Here is a 23,534-nt window from a genome sequence, read left to right as displayed (position 1 = left end):
GTTTTCCACAAGTATTCCCTGCATTTGGCTGTTGCCTGTTGCAGTAGATGACAAAAGCATAAAAAGCAAAGGTTAGTCAGTTCTCAACATCTTGCAGACTGGCAAAGCTAGGAGCAATGGCAGAGTGACATACAGAATCAAAAAACAGCAACATGTTTAAAAGTTCAGATAAAAAGTATAGGTGTCCTCTTTACAGTGGCCCTTTTGCTATGAACAAGTGCATAATCTAAGCCAACATAAACATGGCTTTCCTCTTCTAGTAAATATTTTAAATATTACTCAAGGGCTTTAAAGTACTTCTAAAACACCTATTCCAAAAACAATGTGAAAATGTTCAAAACTATTTAAAAAATACATATGGATGAAAATGAGGAAGATAAATAAAAAGAACCAATCTTACAATATCAATAGCTGGCTAAAAAAATGTCTGTTTTGTTTGTTCAAGATAACAAAGTCAGCTTAAACTTCTAATAAAGTAGGACTATTCATGGACGACCAAAGTTTACTTCTGTGCTGCATAAACCACTGTCTGCTCAAATACCATGGGGCAGTTTAAGTGTTCAATGATTAACACAGATTTACAAAAGAATAGCTAAAGAAATGTTTCAACAGTAAAAAGAGAAGTGTAATCTGTGGGATATGCTACACCAGGATATGCAGATATGCTGTACACAGAACAACTAATTCACGTAATTTAAAATTTTGATGGAGATTTTTCAAAGCTTTAAGCATCAATTTACCTATATTAACCTTCAAGTTGAAGATAAAACACTGATTTCTAGAAAATACAATCAGATCAAAGCATTTTTTTATTTTTTTTAGAAATAAGGTGCAGGTTAGTGAGCATCAGAACTTGATTTAAACAACAATATAAACTACATCAATCCAGTATTTCCCCCCCCCCAGGAACGTATTAGTAATTTGTTATACGTTTGGACACTTACTTTCTACTTAACTCCATGGCTCATTTCACAAGTGTAAATATCTTAGTTAACTCCTAGAACAACAATCCTTTCAATGATTATTTAGCAGGTAAAGTTTGCCAAAGCACAGATGCCTGATACCAGCTTTCTCACAGGATATATTCCACCAATTTCAATTATATGTAGGGGTCTGTGCATAAGCCTTTTTCACATATGATGCTTGGATAGGTGACTCCCCCAGGATGTGGCTTCAGAGAGTGTTACAGATCCCAATTACCTGTCATTACTCATAAACCAGAGACCACTTTCTCCACAGTTCTGCTGTCAGGAAGGCAGCAGAACTGTGTACAGGAAGGGCTGTACCAGCATTTCCTAACCTGCTTTGAATTTCCGGCCATGATCAGCTGGATACAGTAACAACCCCAGCATAGCAAATTGTGTCATTGGCCTTTCTCTGCAGACTCTTAACATGAGACCAAAAGCTAGCAAAACAGCTTTTGGGAAAGAACCACTTCTTTTCAGCATATTCAAGTAATACATATTTCTGTATAATTTATCCTTAAACATGCTACAGATTGGAAGTGACTGGTTACCTAAATCTAATGATTTTCAAAAGCTAGATTTGTTAAAAATTTAAAGGAACACAAATTTATAAAGAAAGAGTATGTTCTACTTAAAATCTGAAAGGTTATATAGCAATACTGTTTGAGAAGAATTAACTCTAGTTTTGCAAAATTCCCCTATTGATACACATATTCTTCCTTACTGATCATTAATCCGTAAGATCAAGCACAGAGGCAAACAGCTAGAAAGCCATGACTGTGAACAAAGGGAGGTCTATTATATTTTTTTGGTATATGAATACATAGTTAAAAGAAACAGTGAACAATTCCTTTCTCAGGCATGTGGGAGGAGTCTCTACATTAAGACAGGAAAGGCTGGAAAACAGATACACAGTAGGTAGACTGAAAATAAAAGTATACTGCTTTACAAAATTCTTTCAATAGACTAAGGATGTCCCCTTGCAATAACTAAAGAAGCAACAACAGAACACCCTGATGTATATAGACAAAATGTTTTCTACTGTCAAATATTTTACCTGAGGAGGATGAGGATGCCAAGGAAGCTGAAGAGGAAGATTCAAGAGAACTGCTGAAAAGTGGGTCCCATGCCAGGAGGTCACTGTTCATCTTTCTATGATAGGAGTTACAATTGGAATATAAATGAAGGATGTATATATGAATAAATATCAAACTACAACTTTGGTAGTAGTTACTTACAAATTTAGTACTTACAAATTGCAGGTCGAGGAACTGATAGGGAGATTAACTGAACTGACACCTTGATGCGACTTTGTGTGGACATGCTTACTAATGTCAGTTAAAGGATTATAATTTTCAAAGAGATACATCTTCAAGTATTTCTGTATATACATTTATAAACAATGTATACAGACCTGTCCAAATATGGGGCTTGTAATCTTAAACACTTTACCATGGAATACTATAGGGTAAAAACTAAAACTGTTTTATTTAAAACCTGAGATTTTAATAAAACCCAATATTTTGTAATCATGTCATTATAAGTAACAATTCAGATGGATGACAAGGAAGCAGGTACATTAGAAAGGAGAAACAAATTAATAGAAACCCCCATTGTTACATAATTTACTCCTTCTGATGCAATAGATGCCTGAATTAAAATAGCAGTCAGCTGATATTCCCAATGAATTTCTGAGTATTGTACCAAAATAAGACCAAATTCTCATGAAATTGTTTCTGACAGAATTTTGAATTTGAACTTACTCATTAGTTGGAGCAGAAAGCTTTGATTTTGTTAATTCTTCACCTAAACAAAAGACACAGTATTATTGCCAAAGCTGTGACAATCTAAAATAATCAGTTTCACTGTAAGAAGATAGAGAATATAACCATAAAAAAAACTTCACTGGAAGGGTGGTAAGGCATTGGAACAGGCCTCCCAAAGAAGTGGTGGAATCGCTGTTCAAAAATAGTGTAGATGAGGCCCTCAGTGACATGGCTTAGTTGTGGACTTGGCAGTCCTGGTGTAACAGTTGGACTTGATCTTAAAAGTCTTTTACAACCTAGTTAATTCTACAATTAACAGTTGCAGTTCAAAACTAATTATAAATTATTAAAAGACAAAGAGAAAATGTATTTTTTTTTCAAAATATAAATTCCAGTAGTCCTGAAATACATTCCAGTAAGAGAGGACTACACAAAGCAGTGCATTTCTGCAGGAAGTGTTTTCACTTGAAATTTCTTCCTTGAATTATACTGTTTACTTCAGTGTAATTCTTCAGCAAATCTGGCTTGATTTCCCACTGGAAGAAACCCTACAGCATAGAGACTAATGCTCTGTCCTCTGTCTCCAGGGCCACCTTTTATGTGTTTGACTATAAAACAGAGAGTATGCTTTGCTAGTTTTTGGATGATACTAAACTTGACTGGGTAGGAGGGTTTTAAGAACTCCCACAGTAGCCTTTTCCAGAGTCCTCCCTTTGGCTCTTGGATATGTTCCCTATCACTGTCACAGCCAAACTCATCTGTTTATCAGAATAGGGAACACCCAAGTATATTGTAAAGGTACAGGTATCTAGAACTGACAAGAGACCTTATTTTATTTAATCTATAGAAACTTAAAAAGTTTATTTCTTCAACAATTAAAAAAAAATCTATTTTGATGCTATGTTAAAAAATTAACATAAATAGACTAAAAGTTAAAGATTTATACTTACTGGATAAATTTTGATTCATTTGTGCCTGAAACAGGAAAAAATAAATTAGGAATAAATTCTTTTACTGTCAAGTCAAATGCTCTATAGTCCCAGGGTTCTTATTTCCACTAACTTTCTATGAGACACTTTGCTTTCAGTGCCAGGCAAAACACTCTCAGCTTCCAGAGGACCAGAACATAAGTCAACACAGAGCAACCAGTGCATACCTGCCACACCAGTAAGGCAAGGCAGGAATGAACCCTGGGGAGATGACAAAGGGAGCTGTATTACTAAATCCCTTTACAGGCTGGGACAGTAAAATTAAACAGCTTATATATCACATGGTATATATGAAAAGAAACATTCCTAAGGTTCTCCCAGTGACTCCCCTCACATACTACACCTACTTGGGTTTAATCTAAAAATGTAAATAAAGAGCCATACTGTACTTACAGGACTGTGTCTCTGCTTTCAAAATGTGAGGGGAAAAAAAAAAAATCATTATTATTTTTATCTATTATGCACAGTATTTTCTTAGTATCAGAACCATTCTTATTTTGATCTGAACATTGCACTACCATACTTTACTACTATTTATTTGTAATACCACCTCATGATATACAGGGTAATCATTCTGTGGATTGGCAGAATACATCAATAAAACTGCACTGTAAATATTACATGTATCTCTATTATATGATCTGTTTTAAAGTTCTGTATATTACTGAATACTAGTAAGTAGGCTATGTTAAAAGTATGCTCAGCTAACTCCACAATGTAGTCAAATGTTTTGGGGTGGCAGCAGCAAGAAGACAAGGACTGAGCACACCCAAGACTCAAAGGAAAGTTAAAATCTGAGAATGGAGAATTACTCAATGTTACACTGCAATAAAGTGTACCAAAGATGACCTAGTACACAAGAAAAACAGAATCATTCAACTTGAACCTAGAATAAATTTTGAACAGTAAGACATATGTTTACACTACAGACTCTTTACCACTCTTCTGCACATTAAAAATACCAGGAACAAAGCAACTTACAGATATTGCTGGAGAAAGAGTGATGTTCCCTATAGATACTTTTAATTCATCCAAGGAAGGCACAGTATATTGAGAGCTATTATTTGGCTGGACAGGTTTTATTTCTACATGGAACCTTCTGGGTTCATCATCTTCAGAATCAGAATCGCTGCTTGAATAGAAATGGTTCTCTTTGGAATGTTTTTCTCAGTTAAGGTAGAAATACTTCAAGTTCATCTTATTAACCCATTTCATAATTACACTCGACAAAATGCTCATATTATGTCAACACCACAGATAAATAATGCTGCCTAACCTCTTTCTGTGGTTAAACAGACACTTGAAATACATCCACTGTCCAAAATTCATAACTCAAGAGTTAAAATTTTCATTCATCTTCATAATGGTATTCTGTTCTAAAAGGTAACGATGTTCAAAACTGAACATTGGCATATTTGAAGGCATCAGTATAAAATAAACATACTACAGTAGCAACAGTTCTTCATGTTAAATTCATGACTTTTAAGACTAAACCAGTGATTCTAACACACATATGAAAAATGCAGTAATCCTTTTAAACCATGTGAAGGAAAGTCCTCGCCTTTTCACTTAGCAGTGAAATGCCCACGGTACCTGTACAAAGCATTAACAACAGAGGAAGAAGTGGCAGCCAACATTACTTGCCCCTTTTGTAAACTGACAGTAAAAATTCTGCAAGAAAGGACGGCACTTACACAGAAGGCTGCACAGAAAAACTGAATGTCAGTTGCTTAAAACTGCCACCTTTGAAAAAAAACAAAACTGAGATAACTCAGCCCTCAAAATAGGCAGAGGAATTTAGCCTTAGTTCTTTATATGCACAAGAGCTGCACTGAAGAAAAGCTCTGAAAGACCTATGCTAAGTCTTAAAAGACACAGTTGTTTTGACAAAAAAGAATTCAAAAATTTTCCTCTACTTCAGTTTTGTATCACCTAGGGGAAAAGCACACACACGTTCTAAAACTTGCTTCTGCTATTTTCACTTGGAAATATACCAGCCATTTGCATTAAATATCTTCAAACTATTCCCTGACAAAAATTAAACCTGAATCCTAAAGAAATTCCAAATCTATTTCAGCTGAAAGAATCCCTGAAGTCAAATGTCTTCATCTTACAGCTTATCTGTCTCCCAAAATGGATCATACCTAGAAAAGTAAGCTTCAAAGACAAGTCAGTTCTCATTTCATCAAAACTTTTCTGGTCTTGGAAGTTATCACCAAGTTTCAAGATTTATTTCCTATGAGTCAGGCAGCTACTGTAAAATGCTTTTCCAACACTTAAGACTGGACTTACTAACTTCCATTATGGTTAAATAATTTTCTCCAATAAATCATCTGAAGAATTCCAATCAATAGAACAAATACTCACTCTTGGAAGCTGAGGGAAAAAAAGAGGAAGAGAACTGATGAATTACTGAATCTGGTGAAGATGTTCTGAAGCTGAAGTACCTGGCTGACAGGGACTGCAAATCACTAAGCTTTTTCATTGAGTGTATCACTTTTCCTACTGTTTCACAACAGAAAGTATAATGTAGAAAAGGATGCCCAGATCAATAATTTACAAAGCATGGATTTTATTCACTCCTCTCTCCCTTTCTTAAGTATATGCAGAGCATGAAATAATGCCCCTCTCAGAACTGGATAAAAGTTTGTCACTTTTGTATAAATTTTGTAAAAAGGAGCTGCTTTTATTGGTAATGTATCTTTACTGTGGGCAATAGATGCATATTCTGCAAAGCTGATGAAAACAGAGAAGCTATGATGATGGACTTGTTCACTTAAAGGTGCTGTTTACTGCTTTAAAGTTTTCAAAATTTATGGTAATTGCAAAGCGTAAGTTTACCTTTTATTTGCAGTAACCAGAGAATTCAGTGAACAGATTTTCAAAGATGAGCTATCTTACTAATATATTAGGCTTGCCTAGATCTACAGATTTTATTCCCAGCTCTTAGGTAGGGCTTCTCTCTGTTTCTGATGGGAGGAAAAAAGAAGACAAAGAACTTTTTCCTTCAAAGGAACAGCAAAGAAGAATCGTGATCTCCATAAATAATGACTCATAAGAAAAATCTATTCTGCATATCAAAGCCATTAATAAAAACATAATAAAAGCTAGAAGCACCAATTAGAAACAGCATGTGGTATAATTACTTTATTAAGCAAAAGAAATTCTATTTGTTGACTGCTGGAGCTCCCAGTCTTTTGAATGGTGTTATAAAGAAGTGGGAAGGTGCAGGGATAGAACAGATAACCATACTACTTAAAAAAAGTTTACAATCTTTACTTTATAAACTGTCAGAGAACTTTTCAGGGAGAAAGATTTTCACAGTCACCTTAAAGCTTTTGTTCAGGTTTTATTTTTTTCTACTGTCACACAAAAGCCATTCTCTTAAAGTTCCCAAGGCAGCTGATCTAATATTTAACATCTGCATACATAAAAAATCTAAGAAAACTGAAATTTTGTGCATTTTGAAAATGCTACGAAAGTTTCTTATGTTGGAACATAAGCATGAGTGTCATTCATCTTCCTTTATTTAATACTTTAGTCAGTATTTCCTTGCAATAACATCAAATAACTTAGCACAATAATAGTAAAAAGGATATCGTGAGTTGCTTCTGGTTTAATGCTGTATCCTTCATCATCTACATCAGGAATGTTCTAAAAACAGAAAATATTATTTTGACAAATAACTAAAAAAACCTTCATGTTGTTCTTACATCAGACTGAATTTATACGATTGCTAAACTAAAATTTGATTACCACAGCTCATTAAAGTAATTGTTCTTAACCATTCATTATTATAGTTATCTCAAGTTATGATCAAGTAGTTCAAAAGTAGTGTCACAAGATACTTCAGGAATAAAACAGAACAAAACAACCTCCAAATTTACCATAAAAACTGGCAAGTTTGAATTCTTCTGCTTATACTGGTAATCCCATGAAAAGAAACCACATCTTAGCTTTACTACAGAGTGTTAAATAAGTCTTGCAATTCTCTTGCACCAAGTATTTTCCCAGTTTCTACTTTTAATTCTCTCAGCTAAATTACTTTAGTCTCTGATAATGCAGGAGCAAAACCTTTTCTAAGTACTAGTCAGCACTTTAATATGTGAGCAAAAGCATTCTAGATTGCAACATCCCCTCCCTCTTGAAAAGACAGTAAGTGCTGTTGCTTTAGCAAAGAATAGCCACAGTAATTAAAAGGCATGGATGAAACTTATACGGCAAGTGCTCAAAACTAGATTCTGAAGTTTTCCTTTACATATCTCCTACACCCATCCTGGATTTTTTAAGCTAATAAGGACAGAAAAGCCCACACATTACTGTGTATCCAGAGTTAGTCCATAGGGACTGCTCGGATGCCTCTGTAAGTTTATGACAAAAATTCACAACTCAAGTGGCTGAAAAATGTAGTAATTTCACCAGTTATATGTTTCTCATAAAAGTTGCAAGATTCATATAAAAAAGTGATTTGTTTTAGTGTACCAATCAGTTTATTGTTCTAGAATTTAGGTACTGGGAAGTAGTTTAGCTAACAGAGATTATATGCAGTATGGCCAAAGTATAGTTTGCTGCTATAAGGCACGAGATCATAGAATGGTTTGGGTTGGAAGGGACTTTAAAGATCATGCAGTTCTAATCCCTGTCACAGGCAAGGACACCTTTCTCTAGACCTGGTTGCGCAAAGATCCATCCAACCTGCCCTTACCCACTTTCAGGAATGGGGCAGCCACAACTTCTCTGGGCAACCTGTGTCAGTGCCTCACCTCATAGTAAAGAATTGTTTCCTAATGTCTAATCTAGATCTACCCTCTTGCAGTTTAAAACCATTCCCTTTTGTCCTGTCACTATATGTGCTTGGAAAAAGTCCCTCTCCAGGGACTCTTCCTTGTAGACCCCTTTTAGGTACTGAAAGACTGCTCTAAGTTCTCCCAAAAGCCTTCTCTTCTCCAGGCTGAACAAGTCCAACTCTCACAGCCTGTCCTCATAGGAGAGGTGCTCTAGCCCCTGGAGCATCCTCATGGGCCTCCTCTGGACTCATTTGAGCAGGTATACATCCCTCTTGTGCTGGGGACACAAGATACAACAACTTACACTGGAGACTTCAAGTGGACTAGAAAGGAGCCACTTGAGCTGAAATATGAAATCAAATTTAAAGAGTCACTTTGAAGAGCTTTTGAATTACAGAGGAAAATATAAACAAAAAAGGTAGCTTTCCCTCTATTTCCTTTGCAACATCATAAATGAGAGGTCTGATATTATACTGAATTAAATAGAATGAATTTAAATATTTTAGTAAAAAGAGTAAGAAATACAATCCTGTACAGGAGATGTAATACTGTATGCTACTAAACAGTGCATCAAACTAAGGCCAAAGCTGATTTTTTAGCACAAACCTTAAAATATGGAACATATATATGCAATTTCCTGAAATGGTTGTAAGATCTGGACTGCACAGTTATTTGATTTGGTTTTTAATTAAAAAAAAAAAAAAGAAAAAAAAGAAAAAATCATAACAGTAGGATCACAAGGTCCAGTATCTTAGATGTACTTGCTCAAATCACAGTTTTTAGCTATGCTTGACCTCAGGCTGACCTTGTTTATATACCAAAAAACACTCATGAAACTTGACATCAAAGTAAACAGAACAAAAACATAGCTAGAGGGTAGGTACATTTTCCTGCAATACTGTAACTTCTGAATTCTGAAATTATTTTAATTGTCAAACTGGACAATTTTAAATAGATCAGGATCACTCATGGTTAAGATGAATTGAAAACCAACAAAAATCTTTAAATATACAACATTTAGTTTTTCCTCCAGCTGAGCCATATACGTAAAGGATATTATTACTGGGCACGCACAGCATGCACAACATAGATAGAAAATTTGACTATTTTGACATAAAATTGTGAAAGAACTTTGCAGAAGTTATTTTCATTGCACTATTTTAATTTACTAACTAATCTCTTGGATAAAGCAAATACTTAGAAAGTACTAAAATCTCAAAGTTGTTAAAATACTAAGTTTATTTCTTAGTATTTTCATGTTAATTATTTCTGATCTTGAAAAGATATTTGGCTCATCTATTCCACAACAATAGCAATTTACCATGTAGCCTGTATTCATAAATTCAGGCTAAAACTCGAAGTTACGTGCATGTTAACAGAGATGGATGCTTTACAGCTGAAGTTATAAACACAGAAACTGAAAAATTCCTTGCCTTCTTTTTTTTTTTTTTTTCAGCAGGCTTTCTTTCTAATAAGGTGCAGAAATTTATACTAATTTGTACTAAATTTATACTTCCCCCCCATTTCTAAAGTTTAAATAGATGTAAGTGTACACAGTGACTGACTACACAGTGTATACAGAGTCAGAAATCATCCTCTTTGTATTTCCACTTTTGTCAGTGATTTAGATTGATTTTGTACCAATTTACAGTAACTCTTAAAACACCTTCTGCTTTCTATATTTTTGTGTAGACCAACAGAAGAATACCTGGAAGAGATACTGAATTTACCTTTGTATCTACAGATAGATTGTGTCAAAGGCAAGCAAAAAGGTATCCCAAAATGTTACAGGTTAAGTAGTAATTTTAGAATAATGTTTTCAATATTTTGAACAGTTGAACTGATTAATGGTTCTGTTTTCTGAAACATCAGAATTTTATTTACTAATTTACACTTTATAACAATGATAGAGGATATATCATTTTGAGAGATAGACATATGCATGAATCTGTTGTCAATGAAGCCATTTACATTTATTTGACTACTTTTTACTCCCTTCTCCAAACTCCTACAGTTACCGAATTATATACTATGTTGCATATAGCAGTGCATCTTTTAAGTAAGCAGATCTAAAAGTATCCCAGCCAAGAGAAGGGTTGCAATCCAAATTCAGATCTTACTGGACATAAGAGGAACCTTGTAAATGCTTCCTTAGAGGAAAAGTTTCTACTAGACCTCATGTGTTCCTATGGGCCATTGAGACAGGACACACCCATGGGAAACGACAGTGGGTTCTGCCTTTAGAAAAGCTTTCTAGGTAATAAACACGCTAAGCTAGACCTCAGTTGCTACTTTTTTCTAGTGTACACACAGTTAACTTTCTACTTTTCTTAATTATGAAGGCTTCATTTAATCGACACTACATGTGTAGATCGACATACAGCAACACAGGAATTTTAAAACTTAAGATATACTGTCATCTATATTTAAAGAGAGACTGCTTATTGAAGTGGTTAACCTTTTTAACAAATACCAGTTCTCAGTTCACAGCTGCATTCCTACACATAAAAACCTCTTACAGCAGTTACAGAATTTGACAGATATTAACAACTGATTCAAATGCATTACATTTTTCAACATATACAATCTGGCAGTTACAGAAAAGGATGAGCATAAGCAGATGACTTGCCACAAATCAATCTGAGAAGTTCCGTTTTGGTACAAAAGACATTTTTTAGGGCCATCTCACTGTTTTGTTTTTTGTAAATGGAGAATCCAAGTTTGAACGCATTGCATTATACATTTTGGGCTAGTGAGAAGGCCCTAATGATACTGACTACACACGGCATGTTCAAAGATCCATAATATCATGTAGAACTGGTAGATAAAAGTATTGAACTCATTTCTTATTGGATCCTTAAATTCTAAAATTTCAGTATTTACCTCGGTGCTTATCATTATAAATAATTCTAGAGCGGTTATCTTTTACATTCCTTTCACACAATTAGAATTCTTGACAAATAAACAAAAGCCACCTTTAAAAAAAAAGATCATGTTAATAATACAAAAGCCAGACAGTTTTTCTGTGAGCGACCAAAGCTCAAAAAAATCATAGCAACTTTAAACAATCTGAATTTTCTAAGGGCTGGTCCTCATAATTTTCTATCAATCAACCACAAATGGTAACTGCTTTCAATTTTTTTTTTTAGTAACAATTTTCTAAGCTTAATTTCCTGAAATGTGTATTGCAAAGATTCATAAAAAACAAATTCTCAGAAATAATAATATAGATGTCTATAACTATTTAGACAAAGTTTGGAAAATTAAAGAGAAAGGGAATCTTAAAATAAGACACAAATGGAAAGCATTTGAAAGTGGATCTTCCAAAAGGACACCAAATTTAAAATATAAAGCACTCTGGGGTGCTTGTTTGTAAGGGTTGAAATGAATCTCATTTATGGTATACTACATAGTTTTTTCACAAGAATAACAGTAATAGCTTCTGCTATTAAAAGCATTGTACCATTCAGAATAATACTGTTACTTGTAAAAAGCAAGAAGAACGATAGACCAAATTTTAAATTCAAATGCAGTCATAAAAAATTTGGCATAAAAAAATACAATAAAAGTATTAATTTTGTTGCTGAACACTATGCAAGTTGATTTTTTTTTTTTAACAAAATATAAACTACATCTAGGCAGAACAATTAACTTAGAAGATCATATGGTGTGCCCCACGCAGCCAGAAAGAATGTCAAACACATTTACAGTCAAATTCTTTGAACTAATTATTTTTACAAAATGTAGAGACGAAAATAAGCAAAGAGGAAAATAAACTTTGCAAGCCAAACTCAGTTGTGGTTCACTCCAGTGATTCAACTTGAACCGTCAAAAGACATTATTTCCATGAAAATCCAGATAATTACAGGGCTAATTCTAAAGTTACTTTACCTTAAATACACCCAAGAAAAGAAATTTGCTCTAAGTCAAGATGACTCTGCACAGGATAAAATAACTCTCCTGATGATGCTTACAGGCTGTTCTTACACATGTAGTTCTATTAAGTGGCAAAACTTAAGTTTCCTTATTTAGAAGAATGGTTCTACTAGATTATTCAAACCATACTTCTTAAAAGAAAATTTAATATTAGGTACTGAAACTCCCAGATATTAAATGCAAAGAAGAAAATCCACACAACAGGTGAACATGAAAACTTATTGTTTACTATAATTGGCATCTAAATAAATGAACTGAAAAACAAGTCAGTCTACAGAAAATGAAATTATTCTACAAATAATTAGCTAATACAGGTATAGGTAGATGGAATCTTCCTATAGATAGGTTTAATTTAAGACAACATACAGGTTTAAATAAAAAAGCTCAGTTAAGAAAGTAAAGTATTAACATTCCAATTTAATTTGCAGCTGTCACTTATTTGAATTTAATAAATAACATTGTAAGACGTATCACAGGTCAAATTGACAGCAAGGAAAACCAGGCCATTAATGAAGTGCATCTAGAAATACTGCATTTAAAGCCATATTTTTAAAAGTATATTCCTAATACTCTATTTCCAGTAATAAAGCAGAACTCCATTGATATTAGAGGGATTTCTCAAAGGAAACAGTAGTAAGCAAAGGAATATCATGATGCAAATTTGGGGGCGCATTAAACTGAACCTTTTTTTATTTAGAACCTATTAGCCAACCATTAACTTGAAAATGAAGTAGCAAGTACTTGCAGTAAAAACACCTTGTTTAAAACCTAAAATGTTAGGAAGGATAGGTGTATTTCTGACACGTTTGTATATATTGCTAAAGATTATGTACTGAGCAAAATGAACACTTCAGCTATGTTATCAAAACAATAAATCCTCTATCAGATAAATAATGCATTGCAGGGACAGTACATAAGTTTTATCAGACTGCCATGCCTGATAATATTAGCATATGAATTTGTTTTGGAAAGAAGTCTACTTACAACTGAGTCTGCATCTGGACACTCCCTAGGAAACAAAAAAAAAAAACAAACGAACAAACAAAAAAAGGAAAATATACAATTATAAAATGCACAAATTATTTCATTCATACAGTTCTGGCACTTCCTTTAACATTTTTAATTAATTTGAAACACTGCAAATGACCGTTCTGCCTGTCAGAGTCCGTTAATATTTTCACTATAAATGATCCACATTCAGCTGAGCGAGATTTCAATAAAAGCTGAAAGTTCATGCTCAAAACACTGCAGAAGAAAAACTCAAAAGAAACGGTGAAAAAAATCAAGCTCATGTCACAGTGTGAAAAAAACAAAACCCAACTTAAAAGACTCCAACCAAGCAAAGCCAGGATTACCCCACTGTATTCTAAATCAATATATATTAACTCTGTGGCTGATGTGCACATTAAGTAGAAGTCACCAATCCTAATGAAATGGTCCACATGCAACTGCAAAACATTCTGGCCAATAACCAGTTCACACAGCAATTACGACTATTCTTAGAGGAATTCGGAGCTTCCCTTTTTTGGAATTTCATTCTTAGTCCATGTTTGTCAAGCACAGTTGCAGTTACGCACTAGAAGATGATGAAAAAAACCAGCAATAGTACCCTCCTAATAAGCACTTTTTAAAACAAACAAAAACATCGTCAGCTGAAAGGCAGTGATTACAAGCACATTACTCAGAAGTACTATATTTTTCCACTATAACTTCGATTTTAGCAGCAGTATTTAAAAAAACCAAAAAACCCCAAACAAATGACACTGATTCTCCCCAATGTCTGCAAAAAGCAGAAGCAATTACACTTACAGAATGTGGGAATATTGAGTAGAATACAAGTCCTCTAATTTGCAACCTGACAAAGTCAGAAATGCCAGTGTAACTGAACAACAGTGATGATATATAATAAAACCTGCACTTATAGGGAAGGAGGGGACACCTCTCCCCCCACATGTATTTTAATCTAAATCATCTTCTCTGAAAGCCTAAGCATGTTAAATATAAAAACTCCAGTGTCATTTAAAAAAAAAGATACGAAAACTTGCTATCATGGCAGCATTAATATGAAATTCCATATTGCCTGTTAAGGAATTGACAGTGAGGTGGAAGGATCCCATACCCTCTAAAAGGCCTCACACAAAAGAAAATATATGTAACCAAGTTTATAACTGACTTACATCTTACTTCCCTCTGCTGGCTAAACTGTATTCACAGCAACAGAAAAAGCTACTTTAAAAGCTATTTTACAGCTCCAAGAGAAAGTACTAGACTTCTCACAAAAGATATCAAACAGATTTCCTGACACGTGGTTTAAAAAAGTGTCTGTATGCAGACAAGACAGTCTGAAGTCCGTAAAGGTTAAGAAATTTGAAAGATGTGAGGCAAACTACAATGGAAGTAATTTCACCCATAATGAAGATTTTCAAAATTAGCAAGCTAATAGATCTCAAATAGTAATGGCAGATCTGGTATCATACGGAGGAGCATCAACAGAACCTCCCAGAATCCATTCTTGAGATACAAAGGAAAACTCAATGGACTGCAGATGCTGGTGAAATGGAGAATGAGGACATCAGGTATTAGACAGATGTGCTTTCACATCACTAGATGTATGATCTTTCTTTTAAGATTGAAAAAATAGGTCATGCATTTCAGGACATAGTAACTTTTCAGCAACATAATGAATCCTCTGTTGTTTCTTTGTGATATTTTAGTTCATTCACAATTTATGGATTAATGCAAGAATCTTTATAAAAGCCTGTGGCATGTGTTACTTAGGATGTCATTTTCCCTCTGGGCAATCTGTTCAAATGTCTCACCACCAGTGACCAACGTCTCAGGTCAATATGCTATCATACTTCCTTCTTTCTGACCTAAGAACCTACTAATTTTTGTATTGTTTGTATGTACATAAACAAAATAGTATAAATTAAATTTCAGTCCAACTGATTGAAAGCAAGGCAATTTTTTTTCCTATTTCAGAGTATCTGAGCTGATTTATTTTTTCTAATGACATCACTGTGCCATGAAAACCAAAATTTTTAGACGACAAACAGTAATACTGTCTTTCAATGTTAAATAAAATGTATTTGTAAATGTATTTTAGAATTGTAAGTGTATTTTAGAAAAACATTCAGATACTATGATAGATAAGCATATGAAGATTGAAACTATTTCACATTGCGTAGAAGCCAGTTTTCACCCTCAATGCATAACAAAGTTTTCTTTGTGTTACAAGTCAAAGGAAAACATGATCTCTGAGTAAGGATATATTGAGTCACAGACCTGGGATGAAAGAGATGCCTGGTTTGCAAAAAGGCTTATAGCATATATAACATGAGATTATCCTGAGTAATAACCCATATGGTGGCAACTCAATTATTTCATTGAAGAAAAGCTGACATCTACAGAGTTCAATCATACAATAGTACTCAATACTATCAAAATCACTCCTTTGCAATTTACTAAGTAAAATACACAAAAGGTAAATGATCAAAGGTATGTTTTTGCTGCTATTTTATACTACAGCTGTTTAGCATCACAGAAAAAGTATAGTAAATAACTTTCCAGAGAGAATTGATTACTTTAAGAAAGAGAACTAAAGCTGTATAAAACATGAATGTCTTAAAATATTTAGAGTATTTTATTATTTTAAATTAAACATTCATCAGAAAAAACAATTCTTTGTAACAAAATAGTATTCTCATATTACTGCGGATCAAAATCACACTATATACACCTCTTCTCTCACCAATTACTCCAGCTTAATGAAGTACAGAAGAGAGGGAGGGGGAAAGACTAAATCACAGAAAGGGAAGAAACAGAGAGGAATGACAAAAAAACCCAACAGCTTGGAGCCCTAACAGGCATCATAACAGAGAAGAAAAAGCACGGTTTAGAAGTGTATCACTCTCAAAATTAAACATTAAAAGAAAGATAGCTACGAAGCACTTTTTATGTGCAAATAATTAGCACCTGAAGTTCTTAGGTCATTATTTTTTCAGCATTATATTAGAAAATGAAACTGGTAACAGATTTTTTTAGAGTAATTTTAAATTGCAGATATTGCCTCTCAGAATATTTCTGTATTGCTAAGTTTGTGAAATTGTAGGCTATTTTTCTGTTAAATCAAATACTTCTATTGAGATAACACATATAGAAACTGCAAAAAAAATACACTGGAACATAGTGGTCAGAACTACTAATACACAGACAGCAATAAGTCCATCTTATAAGAACTTTGATTCAAAGTCACTTTTTGGAGAGTTTTAACTCATGGGATGCTGACCACATGCAATGAATATGGCAAAGGGTATAGCTGGAACATCACTTAGAAAGATGGCCTTTCAAAAATGAGGGTGCGCATGATGCACTGAAAAAAAATCGAAGTATTTTTCTGTCCTTCAATACTGTACAAAAAAGTTTTTTCTAATAAAAGGATAACTGAAGTTTCAATTCTGCAAACACAGGCATCCAGCACTTGTTCCATGCATGGAGTTATTATTTTATTAAGAGCACACATGAGGATCACATTATCCACACTGTTCATCTGTACATCTATACTGTACATCTGTAGAACAAGGGAGAACTACTTATCTATGCACAGGAAAGGATGAAACATGAGCAGAATACTGTGAATACATGTATGTTATTTCTTTAAAATCCTTTGTTACAAAAACCTTAATAACTGATGTTTTCACATTTATAGCATCCTAAACCTCTGCTATAAACCCTTTTTTTTTTTTTTTAAGCAACAACTAATGTTTATACCTATAATTTTACTAGTACAGTAAAGTACAGCATAAGGCTTCAGGAGGGAAATATACTTACACAGATTCAGTATCTTTTTCTTTTTTCATTATTCCTGATAAACCAAAAGGCTTCCTCTTCCGTGGTTTTATCCCTATGGAACAAACAGTTTTCATTTAAATATCAGAGATACGTGTGTATTTAGCAGCATCAAACATGGGTGCATACCAGAGAGCATACATTTCAAGTGCTGCCACAAGTGATAGAAAAGTCTAACAGTGCATACACGTATGGACCCAAACTAAGGGAATATTTCAATTTGTTGTTAAGTAGCACCCATCAAAAGTAAATTAAAGCATGGTTCAACACATTAACAGCTCCGTATAAGACTAATTTGCGCTTTACATCCAACTCTCCATGTTGGGTATGCAGACTGTCACTTCACCCCTACCAAAAAGAAAAAAAAACAAAACCAAAAATGGCTGTACTACCACTTTTGAGGAAAGGTACTCTGCTCACAGAAACTTAACAGAAGCTATTGCTCCAGCTAATTCTGAATAGCCTATGTACTTGGACCAGAAGCTGAACCCTGTCTCCCACAGCTACTACAGTTCAACACCATTATTTCCCTGCATGTTTATGGCAGTTGCAAGCCCCGGTCTTTCTTAAGAAGAAGGGTCTTGGTCATGTAAAGAAAGAGAACGTCTCTTCGCTTTCCAGCTGATACAAAGTTCATGATTTCCCAGTGCTCTAGCCAGCTCGCAGGCATGCCTCCACTCTGTTACTGCTTCCCCATTTTTAGCACTGGACACATAACTATTATACAGACAAAAGAAAGAAAAAGGTTGCTCTGATACCTGTTTAATGTACTAAAGTTAAAATACATTTAACGATTGTATCAGAGTTGCACTCATATCTGCTTCTGTCCCTATCTTTTTGCTGAAGCAAAGTAGACTGCCAGACTAAAATGACTTAAGCACAAGTGTCTGATCCAACTAGTCTACAATTTCAGTTTGATGCATGATACTCCTGACAGCGTGCTTTTAAGCAAAATGGTGGAAATAATTTGGCTTCAAAAATTTAACAACCTGAAGTTGACAATTCAAGCACATCATTAAAAAATAAAAATAATTATATTCCCCTTTACAGAAATACATTATGCAGCACACTCTTACATATTAAATAACTGAAAACTTCTCAAAACATGTATTTTTAAACTTAGCCATATATTATATTGTCTAAATAATATTCTAAAATTATTTTTATATGCTAGTCTGGGATTTATTTTCTTTCTGGGACTTATGTAGCCCAAAACAATGACAAATTGAGTACAAAAATAGTTTCTGAAAATGGATCCTCTCTGCTTCAGTCAAAGAAAATTTTACATCTGAGCTGCAATGTTGACAATTTAACAGTTGTCAGCTGCTATAGCTATACTGTCAGCTCCTCTGTCCTAAAAGTAAATACATAGCTTATTCATACAGAGCAGTTCTTAACCACTTAAAACAATCCCTAAGCAAAATAAGCTATGCCAGGAAAGAAAGGCTCTGTGACCATAACGCTGCATTAAACTTGGTATAACAACATGGTAACAATGGAAAAAGACTAGGCCATGTTTAGACACTTGTAAATTAAGTTACAATACAGTCGTAAGTGAACCAAATCCAAACCTCTGCAAAGACAGGGTCTTAGCCAAAGTATATTCTGTAAGAAACATTCAAATTTCCTGACCTTTTCCATTAGGCTTATTGAGCATAAAGTCTTCTTTTTGTTGAAGTTTCTCAAAAGGAAAACGGCTTTTTAGTCTACTGGAGTACTTTGAAGTTCTAATTTAAAGAATACTCAATGCCCTTCACTCCACAGTTTTAGGTCCTTACCCACAGCATTCTTACATAAATAACTATGCTACAACAACTCACCTTCAACAGCACTGGATGTGTTACATTCTTCAAATTCAATAGGGCCTTAAAGAAATTACAATGAAGATAAGCTATCAATATTTCTTATAACGTAATTATAAATTTTTAAGTGGTATCTGAAAGGCACAATTACCCTGCCAATGGTAAAACAGATTGCAAAATCATACATGTTCAGCAAATCATTAAATATTTTCATTTCTTTCATACTGAAAAAACAAAATACTAGTGCACACTGTTCAAATACTACTCAGTTACTGATGTTATTATAACCACACGAAACACCTAATTGGTGTCCTCATTCAAAATTGCACCCATTGTATAGTATCAGTTTAAAGTTTTCAATTTCTCTTCTTTTTATTAACAAGAGCTTTATATAAAGAAAAATGGAAAAAAGCACAGCTATAGGCCTAATTTTCAGATCCGTGCTTTCGCTAACTCTGTTGTCAGTTCTTCTGTTTTCTCTTCATAGCCATTTAAAAGTGGCATGCAGAATCTTTAACACAGCAATATGAAGATTAAAAAAAAAAAAACTAAAAAATTCATTAAGACTAAACAGAACAAACAAACAAAGAATAATAGTTAAGTACTGTGCCTAAATAAATGCATTATTATGGCTTTCCACTACAGTTTACAGAAGATGACAGTCAACGGTCATTGCAAAGTGAAGTTCTAACCCTTCTTCAATCTGCCCAGGTCTAGAATTTATTTAAGCCATTATGAGCCATTTTAAGGAGCAAACTTGCGGAAACCAATTATTTTCTGTACAACCTTGTTCAGGGAATGGCAGAATCAGACCAGTAGTTGTGCAAATACAAAGAAAAGTGAGAGCACATGCATGCAGGTGCCATTACTTCAGCCCACACTAAACGGATAACCATTTTGACCCGTTTGCTTGCAACAGTATTCAAAGAACAAAAAAACAAAGTTTAGCATGCCAGCACTGTGACACAGCACTTATTACTCATAGATTCATAGAATGCTTAGCATTGGAAAGGACCTTAAGATCATCTAGCTCCAACCCCCCTGCCACTGGCAGGGACACCTCACACTAGACCATGTCACCCAAGGCTCTGTCCAGTCTGGCCTTGAACACTGCCAGGGATGGAGCATTTACCACTTTGGGCAACCTGTGCCACTGCTTCACCAGTCTCACAGAAAAGAACTTCTTCCTTGTATCTCATCTAAACTTCCCCTGTTTAAATTTAAACCCATTACCCCTTGTCCTATTGCTATAGTCCCCGATGAAGAGTCCCTCTCCAGCATCTTTGTAGGCCCCTTTCAGATACTGGAAGGTCTCCACACAGCATCTCTTCTCCAGGCTGAACAGCCCCAACTTTCTCAGCCTGTCTTCATATGGAAGGTGGTCCAGCCCCCTGATCATCCTCATGGTGCTCCTCAGGACTTGCTCCATGTCCTCTGTATATTAAGGACACCAGAACTGTATATATGGCACTCCAAGTGGGGTGTCATGAGTGCAGAGTAAAAGGGGCAGGATCACCTCCTTCAACCTGCTGGTCACACTCCTTTTGATGCAGCCCAGGATATGGTTGGTTTCTGGGCTGCGAGAGCACACTGAAGTTGGTTCATGTTAAGCTTGTCATTGGCCCACACCCCAAGTCCTTCTCTGCAGGGCTGCTCTGAATCACTTCTACCCAACCTGCAGCTGTGCCTGGGATTGCTCTGACCCATGTGCAGGACCCTTGCACTTGGCATGGTTAAACTTCATAAGGCTGGCATCAGCCCATCTCTCAAGCATGTCAAGGTCCTTCTGGATGTCATCCCTTCCCTCCAGCGTATCAACCGAACCACACTGCTTGGTGTCATCAGCAAACTTGCTGAGGGCATATCAATCCCACTGTCAGTGTCATCAATAAAGATGTTGAACAGGATCGATCCCAACACTGAGCCCTAAGAGACACCTTGTTACTGGTCTCCAGCTGGACGTTGAGCCATTGACCACAACTCTTTGTGTGCGGCCATCCAGCCGGTTCTTTATCCACCGAGTGGTCCATCCATCAAATTGATGTCTCTCCAATTTAGAGACAAGGATGTCGTTTGGGACAGTGTCAAATGCTTTGCACAAGTCCAGGCAGATAATATCAGGTGCTCTGCCCCTGTCCATCAGTTCTGTAGCGCCATCATAGAAGGCCACCAAATTGGTCAGGCATGGTTTGCCCTTAGTAAAGCCATGCCAGCTGCCATTAACCACCTCATTGTTTTTCATGTCTTAGCATGGTTTCCATAATAATTTTTAGGGAGTTATATACAAGCACATTACAGATAGCAGGAAGAAAATACTCCAAGGCAGCCAAAATCTGTCCTTCCACCCCCTTATGCAACTACTTCAGGTGAGAGTTTAAAATCTTGAAAATTTCAATTAAAATAAACTGGAAGTAAAGTGATTGTGCAAACCTCAAATACAGAAATTGCTTTCTTTCATGCACCCAAAAATACCTGCTAGCAAAAACTGCTTTCCAAAACTAAGTCTAATTATTCACTGTAACAAGACAAAATACAAATTCCTAACAGGTTACTCATGCTACTAAGTATTGTCAATACATGGGTGTTTTAAGCTGGTCTTAAAATCCTTTCTTCTTTGCTCTCCACTAAATTCACAATAAAATAAAGTCAGGATGGTCCAAAAAAAAAAAAAAAAAACCACCAAAAAAAAAACCCCCAAATCCAGCAAATTTTGCTGTCTCACAAAACACAAACCAGCACAAAGAATCCAGAAAAATGGATTTAGAGAACTGTGTATGTCTATATCCCCACACTGAATTTCCTCAACATTTTATTTTAGGAATTTAATGTCTATTGTTCAAAATATATTGAGCAAGAAAATTACCATAAAACATAGAAGCTGAAGAACAAATCCATTACCTCTTCATCACTACACTTTGGGACAATACATTTTTCATCACTTTGCTGAGGATTCAGCTACTTCTGTTTCTTGCTTCTATACATATTTGGTCATTTGGGCAAGAAAAAAAAACACAAAAGCCAAACCAACCACAAATAGTCATCTCCAAAACAAAAACAGGAGGAAAAAATTACAAACAAGAGACTTAAACATATTTTTAGAGAAAAACAACACTCAAGCTTTTTCAGAATACCATGGGTTTTTTACCCTTTCCAGCTGCCAAGACTGATCCTCAGATTTTTAGAACTTTTATATCAATGATTAAAATAAATATTCCTCCTCATTTCAGATCAGCATCTTCAACTTTCTATCCTAACACAATCAGAAAGCAGATTTTAACAACACATCCAAGTTTCTCTATTTTGTCCATTATGCTTGCCTAACACTCTAACACTTGTCTTTGAAGGTCCGTCTCTTTTTTTTTTTTTAAACAGCTTGATAAGCTTTCTATTTGAAGATACAAACATTCATGCTTAGTGAAGAGATACAGAGACATGAAGATCAGATCATCATTACCTATTAGGTTTAACAAAGGCCTGTTTGCCTCCAAAAGTGTTTACGTCACTGTGGCAACAATCTATTCTTTTTTTCATAGGGAAGACTATAAAATGCAATCTGAAAAATCTCAGTTACTCAAGAATTGCCTGAGATAGTAATGTGGTGGAAGCTGTGCAAAAATTGCAGTAAGCCAGGTCCCACTTTTCACTAAGGCATATATTGGAAATGTTAAATACACTTTCTTCTTAATGATACCTATTAGCTTATTTTATCCTTCACCAAAATGAGCAGTTATCATTGGAGTACTTTCTCATCCCACAATACACCTTTTTCTCCCCCAGCATATATTAGCTGCTTTACAGCAGGAAAGATAAACTACAATCATGAAAACAGCATTTTCTTACAGCAAATTTTGTGAATCTGTTGTAGTTCAAAAGCATCACTTGATCCTATCTTGTTTTTCCTAACCTAGCTCATTATTTCTATAAGGCCCTTCACCCTTTGGAACCTCAGAAGTTCAAGACACCAGTGGCTGTCCCTAATGAATATGGAAACATTAAAAAAAAAAAAATAAAATCAAGTTCAGCATTTTCCTCCAAAGTCTGAAGATGTTTGCTGGTTTTGTAAAATTTGCATGTAACTCACCCCCACAAATATAACACATGTTGCATTATTTGCTTGCAGCAAAGGCAAATTCATACATTTTGCCTTTTTGAGTGATGTACATTGAAGTTTGTAGCAGTTTTTAATTTTCTTACACTTTTGTTCTGCAACATATGCTCTCTGTGTGCCTGCTCTAAAGAATACCATGTTTTGCCTGGGGAGTAGTATTTTAAAATAAAAATAACACTACAGAAATAGACATTTCTTTGTGGCATTCTGTGGTGAACCAATTTAGAAAACAGGATAGCTGTAACGAGCTTTTGGTAGGCTATATAACAGCTGGAGTCTCCTGTGGCCAGATGTCTTTGTGCTAAAGAGGTAATACTACTGTAGTCAAGCCAG

General features: G+C 34.9%; 1 protein-coding gene across 1 annotated transcript in view; it reads right to left on the bottom strand.

Moving 5' to 3' along the window:
- The window catches only part of FCHO2 (FCH and mu domain containing endocytic adaptor 2), an 85,704-nt gene that overhangs the window by 23,871 nt on the left and 38,299 nt on the right, over positions 1-23,534 (bottom strand). The window contains exons 9-17 of the mRNA XM_061358599.1: positions 19,112-19,156; positions 17,274-17,346; positions 13,428-13,452; positions 7,320-7,374; positions 4,702-4,880; positions 4,114-4,125; positions 3,682-3,706; positions 2,729-2,771; positions 2,023-2,117 (exon numbers count right to left, since the gene is read on the bottom strand). Coding sequence (XP_061214583.1) covers positions 2,023-2,117; positions 2,729-2,771; positions 3,682-3,706; positions 4,114-4,125; positions 4,702-4,880; positions 7,320-7,374; positions 13,428-13,452; positions 17,274-17,346; positions 19,112-19,156 — 552 coding nt within the window. The remainder of the gene's footprint in view (positions 1-2,022; positions 2,118-2,728; positions 2,772-3,681; positions 3,707-4,113; positions 4,126-4,701; positions 4,881-7,319; positions 7,375-13,427; positions 13,453-17,273; positions 17,347-19,111; positions 19,157-23,534) is intronic.

The sequence above is a fragment of the Neopsephotus bourkii genome, unplaced genomic scaffold (genome assembly GCF_033783945.1).
Source record: "Neopsephotus bourkii isolate Nb327-2 ecotype Australia unplaced genomic scaffold, CSIRO-AGI_Nbou_v1 NB_948, whole genome shotgun sequence".
Lineage (NCBI taxonomy): Eukaryota > Metazoa > Chordata > Aves > Psittaciformes > Psittacidae > Neopsephotus > Neopsephotus bourkii.
Note: the sequence above shows the minus strand (reverse complement) of the source record. Positions and strands in the feature narration are given on the sequence as shown.